The sequence below is a fragment of the Tyto alba genome, unplaced genomic scaffold (assembly GCF_018691265.1).
Source record: "Tyto alba isolate M040663 unplaced genomic scaffold, T.alba_DEE_v4.0 Super-Scaffold_33, whole genome shotgun sequence".
Taxonomy (NCBI): Eukaryota; Metazoa; Chordata; class Aves; order Strigiformes; family Tytonidae; genus Tyto; species Tyto alba.
In genome coordinates, this window is record NW_024881308.1 from 11520654 (window position 1) to 11533577 (window position 12924).

Below are 12924 nucleotides of genomic sequence, written 5' to 3' on the forward strand. Positions count from 1 at the left end.
GCACAGATGGCAGACACTGCACCTGTTCCAATAAAATAGGAAAATTGGGAGATAAACCATAGCACTCATTAAGAGGAATCTACTGAAACATGAACAATTTGTATTTTGAATATCCTCCAGGAATAAAAGGAGAAATACATAAACAGACCTTGTTTTCACCACCATCAGTTTAAAATAAATTTGTTTAAAGGGAACTCCACATTTGTTTCATGTACAAAGACAGCATATACCACTAAAGAAACTCTGATTATGCTTGAATTTCTTTAAGAAAGCAAATGATTTTATCTAGCTACTCCTGTTCTTTTAAAGAAAAATTATCTGTTGGCAGTCGTAATAGAAATCAGTTAATCCCCCTATTCCTTAGTTGTGGCAGCTTTTTCTACTTTTACATTTTCTCATGCTGAGTAAGATCACATTCTTACAATCTAGTTCATAATGATCAGAATAACAACATAAACAAAAGTCCTGCTCATCTATTAATAAATAACTAAAATTGTGGGAGGTGTAGGGAACCATAGAACTGTTTGGACAGTTAGAAACAAAATGTTTTTTTCTAGGCAGAAGGAATATGCTATGTAGTATCTGATATATTATTAAGAAATCTTAAAAGAGAAGAAACATTAAGTAACAGCTACTCAAAGGATAAATTTCTTCCAACATCTGCCTTGATCATCAGTGGCTGTGCTGTTCAACATCCCATATATCTCTCTCTATTTCACTCACACATACATACACAAGCATTAAATACAAAATGTCATGAAAATTCCTAAGTATCATTTAATGTTGGCAGCCCTGCACTGTAAAGCCATTTATATAAAACTGTGGTTGGCAGCTCTCACTCTTCCATGGGAACAAATTAACATTGGCATTCCAAACACAGGAAAGTAAGGAAATTAGAAACACAGTTTATATTTGGCCAGTGCTTTGAAATACTGTACCATGCTACTGATGTCAATTAATGAAAAGCAGAATTTTGCGGAGAGGGTCTGGTTTTGAAACACATTAACACACGTTAAACATGTTTGCACAGGAACTGGATTGTAAGCATCTTGGTTCCAAAACAATAAAGCAATTACACTAAAACTTGTAGTCTCAAAGTTGCCATTAATTCAATCCACTCAATCTGGATCACTAAAGGATTTTCACTGACTTCAAGATGTAGTCGACACAAATGTTTAAAAGAACGTGCAAGGCACGGTATTTTGGGGCTTGCACATATGAGATCACACCCAAGATCATCTTACGTTAGCTGCTGTAAATCAGGTAAATTTATGTATAAATAATGGAAATATACATCATATATCCAAATAAAGAAGATCCCACCAAACATTGTATTTTTCATCAACAAAGTAAGGATTTCCGAAAGAGATGTTTGAATTCAAATCGGTTCAAACTTTGCTACCTGCAAAGTTTCTCTTAGCAAATATGTTTACTGACAAAATCTTAAACACTTGTGGGTTTTTCACATGTACACCAAAAAAATCCAGATGGCAGTTTATCTTCTGGCACAACTCCACTGACTTTAGTGGAATTACTCCAGCACGGAATTTGGCCCCACAGTCTTTACAACACACTGTTTATTTGTACTGTGATTCAGATATTTTGATACCAGGAATCTTTCATCACTGAAGTTTCTCCATATGAAATATGTCTTGTATTAAGAAATATCAGTTTCACATTTTTGTCAAACATTATTTGTTAAATTCTGTTTGTTGCAAAGATGAGAATTCAGCTGTAGTTCAACAACATGGATTGGGCTAATAATGATAAGCAGTGACTAATAGGAGCTAGTTCATGTTTTGATTATTTGCAGCAAAGGAAACCTCCCTCAAAAACAATTTCAAGATTAGGAGAGAAAACTGTTTGAAGCTCTAGCAGAAACTACTGCATGCTCATTATTTCAACACAGGGGCATTTATTTGGCCCAATTCTGTTCTCAATTGTGCTAGTGTAAATCAAGAAGGAGTTTATGGGAATTACTTTGGATGTACAGTTGTATAAATGAGACCATAGGGCCAGCTTCAGTAGAAATTTGACAATTTACACCAATGAAGACCTAGCCAAGAATTTTCTCCTGAGTTTCCATTTTCCAAACATATGTGTGTGCAGAACTTTATCGATGTGATTAGTCCCATTTACTTCAAACAGTTGTAGAATGAAAATCTTCATCCTGAAGCTAATTTAAGCAGCTCACTCATTTCATTAGAAGTTCTTTCCCTTTAGAGAAGAAATATATGCTTATAATAGCACATTTTATTTTTACATATATATTTATATTTTTACATATATTTTAGATACATACATGTAGTTAATTTGTGTAAGTATTTTGACGCAGGCCCCAGAGAGGAGGACTGCTGGAGAGGGACACTGCTGGAGACGCTGGAAAGGGCTTAAAATATCGTGGTCTCTTAATGCTATGTATCAACAGGTAGTCTCTTTACCTAGTGTGCTATCAAAACTTGCTTACTTGTGTTCTTGCTCAGATGATTTCATCCACCATTGCAACTTCTCACTGGTATTCACCAAGTTAGAACAAATTAGATGCGTAAAACTAAATGTGTTATCATTTTAACCACAAATTAACAGTTTCCATATAAATATTAGCATTTCCTCACTTGGTCCAAGGATAGAAGCCATAATGGCAGTAACAGTATATTTGATTTAAACTAATTAAAAACAGAGGCTCTTGCAATTTAATATATTGATTTTACCAGTGGGACTTAAATCTTTTCTAATAAGTGTACACAGCTGCACCACTCACCCACCGCCACTTTTAAACCTAATCCCTGCATTCCTCCTGACAATAACATGACAGGATCCACACATCCCAGTATTAGCCTTAACCCCGGTGACACTGCCAGAATGTATTAAACTAAAACATGGCAGTGTCCTATTTAAAAGGAACCTGTCAACAGCCCTGACTAGTCTTTAATAGTTATAATCTTTTTTTTAATTAACGTTTCCAACCACTTGTGTAAACTTCTCTCACACATCTCTCCCCCCCCCACGCCCAAAAAATGTGTTTCAAGCTTATTTACAGATAAAAACCTACGCCTGGTAACCTCCTTTGCCAAAGGGGTGACGGGGGGGGGGGGGAGGGATGCACACACCCGCACAAACCGGAGGGCAAGCGGGGCACGGGCAGGAGCAGGTCCTGTACGCTTCACTTGTGCCTAGCTCCTGTTACAGCCATCACAAGATCTGGACATCAAGGCTTGTCTCCTTCAAAGCTCTTTACAAGCTGCTGTATTTTGGCTTTTAAACGACAGTTCCCAGAGGGGGCTTCGCCTCCCCAGGACAGCCAGTGTGGGAACAGAGGAGAGACCCTGCTTCTGGGATAAATCCGCGCAGAAGCGTGCGAGCGGATGGGGACAATTCCTGTGTCCTTTTTCCTTGCATGAGGACATCTGTCCTCGGCTGACTGCTCTGTCCTCTGCTAGCACCGCACCCATACGGCAGAGGCAAATAGTTTCTGTCCTGCCATTTTGCATCTGAAAACTAGAAAATTAATTGATTTATCTCTAGGTCTGCACATTCAAAGAATACTTACTACATGGTCAGCATACTTCATACCTGTAGTTTGCTGCAAGCCTCCTACCTTAGCTAATCTTATACCACCAATTGTTGTATATATCCATACTGTCCAAAACAATTACAGGATGTACCTGTTCAGGCTTGAGAGCTTATAACAGCGCTAGGTGGAGGAGACAAAAAAAACAAAAAAAAAACAAAAAAAAAAAAAAAACAAAACTTGCTGAGGGCTTGGCCTAATGTATGGACAAACCATGTGATCATGACCAGGCATCCAGGGCTAACATTTAATCTGCTTTGTTTCAAGTGGGAAATATGTGAAGATCAAGTAAGTTCAAATCCAGGTCAAATATCCTTGAAAATCTTTGATTTATATAAGCAGGAAAATGAGGTTTAAAAGAAGTGATTATGAAAGGGTTACTAAAAACACAGCTGTACGCGTACTCTTATATCTGAGGCTCTCCAAAGAAAAACTGTGTGACATCTATATTAACCTTTGGCTGTACACCAATGAAGGCCTGTAGTGAGCTGGAATGCAAGGCAGCCCCTTCCAAATTTTAACACAAGCCAGGTTACAGCTGCAAATGCCTGCAGCCCGTGCTCACTTTATAAAGTATTCCCCGAAGGAAATTTTTTAACTGTTATAGAATCTTTTTCTAATACCCTACAGTGTTAAAGCCTGTTATTAAAGGGCAAAGAGATGGTTCTCTATGCCAAACACTTGTCAACAAAAAGGATAGCCAGATGGTATGAAATAAAAGGAAACTTGGGGGCTCTTCAGCTTCTTGATTTACATTAACAAAAGCCACTTTCATGTGCTCCTTCCAAGAATGACTAATTCCCCCCCCCAACCCCCTTATTTTTTGCCAGGATTGAACAATGTTGTTCATTTTATAATCAGCCACCAGACAAATAAACAAATTGCATATCACTTGTGCCGACTCTTTTAAAAAATATTCTAAGCAAGTCTGTTTACCAAGGCAAGATTACCCACATAAGGACAACTCAATTATTTTTAGAAGAGCGGGTCTAAGTAATCTAGAGGATGTTTACTCCTTAGTTGCTGTTTCTAAACTTGAAATTAAACTTGTGCAAAAAATGCTTTGCGTTTTTTTCAGTTCCTAAAATGGATCAGTTTGTAAACTGTACTTGGAGAGAATCTGAAATTAAATTCCAAATACTGAAATTATAGCAATAAATTTTATAAAATTAGCCAGTAATTAACTGACTAACTTAGTCAGACCACTGTGGCTAAACTCTCTTTTAATTTACATGTAACTTCATTCTTGACACAAATCCATTCCCCATCCATCTTAGCACAGGTGTAAACTAAGACAAAATGTAGCCTGTGAATTAAGTGGTTATAAATCTAAATCTAATTAATTGTCAAGATTTTACTGTAACATTACATGCTTAGTACAAAGCTCCCTGCAACATAACCCTGAAATGGAGCACCTGTATTCTGGTTCCTCTCTACCAAAACCCAGCATAAATTCTCTGGAATAAATATACACAGTACCTCCATAGAAATCAATGTGCGGGGGTTTTGTTGTTGTTTTTTTTTTTTTTTTTTACTATGTAGCCCAGTAAATCTTGCAATAGAAATCTTTTTTTCTTTTCTTTTTTAGTTTTTTTTTCCTCTGAAGTTGTATGACTAGACAGATGAAGACTATGAATAAAGCAAAAAAGTGTTTTTGTAGATTAGCATTTGTAAGCCTGGAACAACATGTTTTATTTACTGAAATTGAAAAGTATTATTTCTTTACTCACTTTTACTTCCTCCATTCCAAGATGAAACTTTACTATTCTGTGACACTTCCTCATTGTGGTGGCTCTAGTATAGTAATAAAAGCCTACCTGTGAAATGCAATGCTCACAGAGTATCTCTTACAAAACTAGGACACAGTTTACTACAGTCTACATTTAACAATTCAGATCTGCTTTAAAAGGGATCATTGTAGAAAGTCTCAAAAAAAATATCAGTTTTACAATAGATCTTCTAATTTTCCCTGAATGTAAGGAAAACTGTACATATCAAAGCAGGTGTTGTATTTGACTATATACGGGAGTGAGTAGCTGATCTAATTCATTGAAACGTCCATAAACAAACCTGTCTTTGTCCTATAAAGATGAAAGACGGATGACTATAATGGGATGAAAGGTGTGCACAGTGATGAAGAAAGCTATTATAAATCTATGTCCTTTTTAAACTCGTCCTGGCATGCACTGTTGACAAGGGAACAAAACAGTACAGATAAACCTCCAAAATGTGCCTTGCTGGTAATAATTCCACATGTCCTTCTTAAAACAATTGGATTTTGCCTGAGCTCTTATTCCTCACTGACCACGCTGACAGCAATTAAAGGAAATGGTAATTTTATTTTGCATAAAGCACACTTTTGGTTTTCTATGCCAACTACAAAACCCAGCCAGTCAAAATGAATGAATATATCCACTATAATCATCACATCGCAGCAGGATATCAATTATTGAGTACGTACAGTTTACACAGGTAAAACCTGCTCTATAAAAAGTTCCTACGTAGAAACAGACATATCCAAAATCTATTTTTTATTTCACAGCTTATGGATCGATTCCAACCCTTTGTATTCAAAATAATTGGGGACCCGATTATATTGATTCCTTTCATGTAAAACTTCCATGGGCTGCAAAGTGACTTTTCCTTACATAGGACGCACGGGGCGGGAGCGCTGCAGTTTCACTGGTGAAAGGTATGCAGTAAATAACAACACCCGAGGAGCAGAGCTGCTCCCCCAGAGCTGAACTCCCTTCCATTAGGTACTTACATGTTTCATAAAGGTTATCTCCTCTCTACCGAAATGGAAACAGAAGTGTGAATTTCGCTATCGTTATTTCAACATCCTGTGTCTTCTGTTCGGGACTCTCCCTGCGCTCTGGTTGTACATGGCGTAGGACCCAAGAACCACAGAGAACAATGTTAGCAAGATCACTCTTATCTCTCAAGTCAAATATTTGACTGCCATTGGTACTTTTGGCTGCTCAAATATTTGATTTTAAATGTATCATTGCTGATCAGCTTAAGTATCTAGCAGCAATTAGACAAACACTGTAATTCCAAATGGAAAGCACCAGCACTCTCACAGAGCGCAGCCCCCGGGCCAGATGCAATTCAGAGCTTCCCACTGTGAAGCTTATGGTAGTTAATAAGGAGGTGCAGCCCATGCAAACTAGAGATCTCCCACAGCGTCCCCGTGTCTCCCTATCATGCAAGAATTGTGCCGGGATAGCTACCGTGTCTAATAATTATTAACCTGTGTCACACAGCCTTTATAGCTACCGATCTTTTTCAGTTAGTTAAAGCGCTGGGATTAGAGAGGTGCTGATTTAGGTGGTGATTTAATCTTTGTTGCCTCTGAAGTTCCAGACAGTGGAAGTGTCCAGAACAGTGACATCCATAAAGGTGTTAATGGATTTACTGGCGGTGGGGGTGTCTGTAATCCCCAGCGGGTTACGTGCCAGAGGTGGGCTCCTCTTGCTCTTTGAGTGTCCCTTTGTTTGGGACACAGTTTGAGTCGATCTTGTTTTGGAAATACTATGCAGCTTCTGTCTTGAACTTGCAGGCACCCAATCTGTACGTGTGGTGGTTTCAGAGCTGCACATGATGAGGTCTAAAAATGGATAGAGTGAACCAGGTCTATAATTATCTATTTAAAATAGAATGCTCATCCCGACAATGTTTTACTCAAATCCGGCCAAGTCAGTCCACACGGGTGTGCAATCTACAGCAAGCAAATAGAAATCAGATTGGGCTGTGGCATCCAATTAGGGAGGCCTAGTGAGCTGCATACAAAGCATGCCAACTTTCGTATCATTTGCATAAACCCATCCACATGTGCTTGTGAAAGGAGGCAAGTTAGCTGCATAAACCGGGGTCAATGGAAAAAAAAAAAAAACAACTGCAGGAGTAAATAAGGATTTACTGTGGAATCCCTCTCAAGCCATTAGGAAAACGTGTGTGAGCTGCTCAGCCCCTTGGGCTGAGGGAGCGCGGCGCTGGGGTGCCGCCGGGAACCATCCGTCTGGGCAGCGCTGGTGGCACCGGGAGCCGTGCTGGGCCCCGTGGTCCTGCCTGGGCTTTGTGTCTTCCCTGGCCGTGCGGGATGCGGAACAGCCCTGCTCATCATCCCATCCAACTCCTACCTGCAAGTCCAATTTCTGAGATGTGTCAAGGAACTATCAAAAGGGAGAAGGCGACAGAGACCTCTGTGCGTCGGCGTGCGGGGTGGAGCGCGGCGAGAGCTTGTGCCCGTCCAAATGCTGTGATGGAAAGTCAGAGCCCTCTCCGCCTTGCTGCCGTTTAACCGCCGCCTCGCAAAGCAGCCACCTTCCCATGGGCCGCTACCTGCCCTTCCTCGCCCAAGTAGGCTGCCACCCATCCCACCCGCTGCCGAAAGAGCTCGCCACCGCGGCCACCTGCACCACCGGCCCCGGCGCTCCCGCTGGTGGCCAGGCGACACCCCACCCTCTTCCCCGGGCACCCCGGCTCCAGCCCCGGGGCCTGGCCGAGGGCAGGCACTCACCCAAGTTGACGAAGCTCATGACCATGTCAGCCTCGGTGAGGAAGTTGCTGTCCTGCAGGCTGGCCAGGGGCGGCCCCTGGGTGCTGAAGATGGGCTTGTAGGGGTAGGAGAAGCCCTCGCCCTCCTCAGCGGCGGCCCCCGCCGCCCCCTCCTCCACGGACATGGCATTGTAGAGGTCCAGCATGAACATGGGGGCCGAGTTGTGCTTGCCGTGGAGGTGGGGCCGCGGGCGGTGCGGCAGGCCGAGGATGGAGAGGATCTCCCGCTGCATCTCGCGGCGCTCGGGGCCGCGCAGCCGCCGGTGGATGAAGCTGGAGTGCACCTCGTTGTCCACCGTGAAGTCGGCGAGGACGCAGCGCAGCCAGAGGGCGGGGGCGGCGGCGCCCAGCACCAGGAGCCAGGAGGCGGGCTGCCCGCGCCCCGCCGCCGGCATCGCGGCGCGGCGGCGGCGGCGGCTGCGGAGGGGCGGCGCGGGGGGCGCGGGGCTGCCCCGCCGCGGGACGCGCCCCGCCGGCATGCGCGGCGCGGAGCGGCGCGGAGTGGGGCGGCGCGGCCCCGCGCTCGCTCACTGCGGCGGCCGGCGGCAGCCCCCGCGGAGGAGCCGCAGCCCGCTCATGGGGCGGGGGGGGGGGGGGGGGGGGGGCGCTGCCTTAGCGGCCCCGGCCCATGGACGGGAGCGGCGGCGGCGGCGGCCCGAGGCGCTTTCCGCGGCAGCGGGAGCGGCGCGCTGTGCCCGCGTCCCGCACGCCGCGGCGGAGCCGTGTGTGCAGCGCTGCGCGGCGGGGAGGCAGCGGGAGGTTGTCTCTGGTGGGAGGAGCAGGCTGGAAAACCCAAGCGCGCTCGCTCGCCCGCTCCAAACCGCTTGGGAGAGAGAAATCCGTGCGAGCGCCGAGAGGAGGAACGTCTGATCAGGTTGCTTTGCAGGATGTTTGTGCAGGCTGCTGGCTTGGGGGAGAGGGTGAGCCCGTCCCAAGTGCCTCAATTAACGTGAACGTAATTAAGGAGAAGACACCCCAGGAGGGAGGGTGGTTTATGTATAAGGAAGGGGCCCAAACTCCCAGGGAGTTTATAGATGCAAGTATATCCTCTGTCTGCACGAACATGCATACACAGGCATGCTTTTATTCATCTCTTCCACCCTTCTTTTTTGAAGAAGTACAGATGGGGAGAGACTGTCCAGGACAAAACCAACAGCACTAAATTATTTAAAATGTGATGATTATATATTCACACACGTAGACATGTATGCCTGTGTGCATAGAGCCCCGGGTCACTTTTTCCAGCTGGCAGCAGGGAGAGTTAATGGAGAAGCGTTAGAAATCTGAGGGGGAAGTTATCATAGAAGAGTCGTAAAACCAGCAGCATTTACTTGGATCGAAACCATCAACCTGTGCACACGGGTCGTTTATGCCATTACATTATCCTGTTCTCTCACCTTCCCCTTCTGCTCTCTGGTACATGCTTTTGTGGAATACTGTATTGAGATGAATTGTCGACTTTTTAAAGCAGTGACTTTTTTTTTTTTTTTTTTTTTTTTTTTTTTACTCAGTGGGTATAACATCTACAGTAATGGAGCCCCAGTCCTGCTTAGTCCAGGTAGATGTCTATGGCAACAGTATGTAATAATAACAACAACAATAATAATAATAATAATAATAACCTCCGATAACAAATGTATACTACTACTTCCCAAATCTTACTTGGAAAGCAAGGGAAAGGCAGGACAGAAGGGTTTATCGGGGTCACTGAATCCACCCTGAGGTAATTTCACAAACCATATATACATATACACTGAAGTTTATGCTGGCATTAAGATTTGTTCCTTAGGCAAAGGAGGAAGAAGAGGGGCAGGGGATAGAGATCAGCGTTGTTTTTTTGATAAATTGTTCATCAGATGTTTTCAGATGAGCAATATCCTGTAGTATCCAGCACCAGATCCTGCATCTGTTCTGGAAACTAACATTCATCACTTCTTTCAGCTCTTTATGTTTAAAATCATTGTGTGAATGGCAGGTAACTAGTCAAAAAAGCTGCATGGGAAACACATTGAGTGATTTAGTGTGTTTGTATGCCAGCATGTACATCTCTTAATAACAGGGAAACTGAGGCATGACATCAAAATGACTCACCAAGCTATTTAAATAGTGGTGAAACCAGCATTAAACTCCTAGCTGAGTCCTAACACATGTTTAGGAATGGCTCAAGCTCTGGGAGGAGGATGGGAGGAGAGAGAGGTTGTGAAGCCACATCCACCTTAGGTAACACGGGAGCACTTCCTAAGCTCACTGGTACTAACGGGGCTGCTCAAATGCCACCCCTGTAACTGCCTTCCCATTGCTCCCACTAATGAAAACGCCAATACCTAAGCAGTTGCATTTTGGATGCCCAGTTAAGATCATATTCTCTAACACCTTCTGTACTTCCTGAGGAGCAGCACTAACCTGCTCTTAACCAGGCAGGTATTTGCCTAAATTTCTCTCTTGCCGAGGGTGTGGTTTCTAGATCAATTTAAGCTGATCTAAAGCCAGACTCCTCTTGAGAAAGATGTTTTTTTTCTCATCCCACCCCAGCCTGGACATTCAGTTGTGCAACTCCACCCCTCTCCAATGCCGGTACTACCACTTACATCCACACACAGGTCAGGAAGCTGATTCTGTTTTTAAAAGTAATTGCTTTTTTTAACCATTTATGTATTTGTTTTTGCTGAATTAATTTTCTGCTGGATCAGCTCCTTGTTCAGACTGACTGCATGTTGCGCTGAACTAGGGAGGCCACAGGAATGCACAGCTGGGAGCGAGGAGAGGTTGTCTGGGCTGGGCTGCTTTAGGTTGTCTTAAACTGGTGGTGGAAGGGCAGATAGATGATTCAGTATCCCTCCGCTCGCGCTCTCAGCTGCAGATATCTTGATTTCACTTTCTTTTTTGCTCCTTGTATAGGCAGTTTGTTTTTCCTGAGTTTTAAGTGCTGGCCTTTCATCAAGCAGCAGCAGGGCAAGGAGACTTGCTTTTGTCATGGACAATGAGATTAAAAAATCTGTAAGGATGGAACGGTGGACTGGAGAGCAGGTGTCTCTGCTGCCTGAATTACTTACACCTGAATTGCTTGTAGCACACATTTAAAAACTGACTAAATTTCGGGTCAGTGTCATGCTTTGGAATGACATCACTCTTTGAGAGAAAGAAAAAGATAGTTGAGGGGGTTTGGATCCTGACTTGTTAATGCCTTAGATAACTACTGTTTAAGCCATATGTGTCATTGAGAAAACAGCAGAGGAAGAAAAATAAACCTTTTGATTTGACAAATTTCTTGGAAAAGTGATGTTTCAATCTATTTCCTTCTTGTTTGTTTGAGCGGTCTGGGTTTGGCCAAATTTAGATTCACCCTGATTTAATGCAGGTTATGCTCTTTAAAGAGGGGGCAATGCTGCAACTGTACCCTGTGCTTTCATAGGCACGGTTGTGAGAATTTAATCTGTTATAGCAGTATTTGCTATGAAGCTCTTGCACCAGGTACAGCATTAAATAAATGCATGATAGTTTGCAGTAGGGATACTGCTTGCATGGATTCCTAAAACAGCATTACAAAAACACTCCAGGAGTAGGTGATGAGTAAGGGGATGTTAAAGAATAATTTTTTTTTAATATGGAGTCCTAGGCTCTTGGCCTCCCCTTGCTTCGGGACACAACAAAGAGCAGCATTTATTCTGCTGCATACAATAAAGGATGATGCATCTCAAACTGCAATGGTTCAGTCCTCAGATCCAAGCTTGAATTTCAAATACCTTTCAAACAGAAAAAGTACAAACTGGATTGCCTTTCTCATGGACAACATCTTTCTCTTCCCTCCTTTCTTGCCTGCTACATAAACCCCATCCTGCTTCCTGTAGGATCAGTTCCACACAGGTTGCTGAAATATTGGCACCTTCATGTCATTGTCTTTTTCCTCCTCCTTCCTGGATCAATTAAGAAACCAGTTTTTCCTCTTACTCTTCTCTGCTTCTCTGTGTGTCCTCCTCTTCTTGAGAAGGAAAACTAAATGCTTATGATGAAGTAATCCCTGTTTGTTGGCACTTGTTGCTTCAGATAATTTCTATAAAAACAAACTCCCAATGTTTCTGAGGTTCTGTGCAAGCCACATTACCAATTGAGTAACTTTTTGATCTCTTTGAGCTTTGCATGTACGCTCTTATCTGATTTTTATACCAACTACTGCCATTGGTTTTGTTTGTGTGGAAGTCAGTATAGTTGGAAGCATGTATTTAGGAGATAAAGGGCCTGATTTTAAAACACGACCTGGACAAAAATGTGCAGGTTTGTGCTTGATAAATTTGTATGTCATCATCCCGCACCCATATTGGGCATATGCCAGGGGCAGAATTTGGCCATTTGCATTCGGTTTTACCAAAAGGGCAGTACAGAGTGTGGGTTCTGCTCACAAATTTATTTCGTGACTTTTTAAAAATCAGACACAAAGCATTTTTTCTTCTTTTCTACTGAATCACTTTCCAGTTTCTTGCCTTCCTACTTTGATGTCCTCTTTTTAACTTTAACCATGGTTCTTTTCCATTCTGTTTTGCATCTTCTCTCATTTGTCTTGAACAAAGTGCAAGTCCTAAATTATAGCAAACTTTTTTCTTCATCTGAATACTCTCACTAAAATAGCATGTGTTTGGGGAATTTTGAACTGTTCCTCTGGGTCCTGTGCATGCATAACTCTTATATAACAAAAATAATAGCATTATTATTTGTATAGGAATGCATAATTAGCTTGCTTATTTAATTACGCTATATTGGATCATTCTTACCAAAAGTTTCTATTCATCTCTTCAGCA

General features: G+C 42.9%; 1 protein-coding gene across 1 annotated transcript in view; it reads right to left on the reverse strand.

Moving 5' to 3' along the window:
* Positions 1-8610, reverse strand: part of BMP7 (bone morphogenetic protein 7) — a 47904-nt gene extending 39294 nt beyond the window's left edge. Inside the window, exon 1 of the mRNA XM_032993603.2 lies at positions 8094-8610. Within this exon, the coding sequence (XP_032849494.2) occupies positions 8094-8610 (517 nt within the window). The remainder of the gene's footprint in view (positions 1-8093) is intronic.
* Between the last annotated feature and the right edge of the window lie 4314 nt (positions 8611-12924).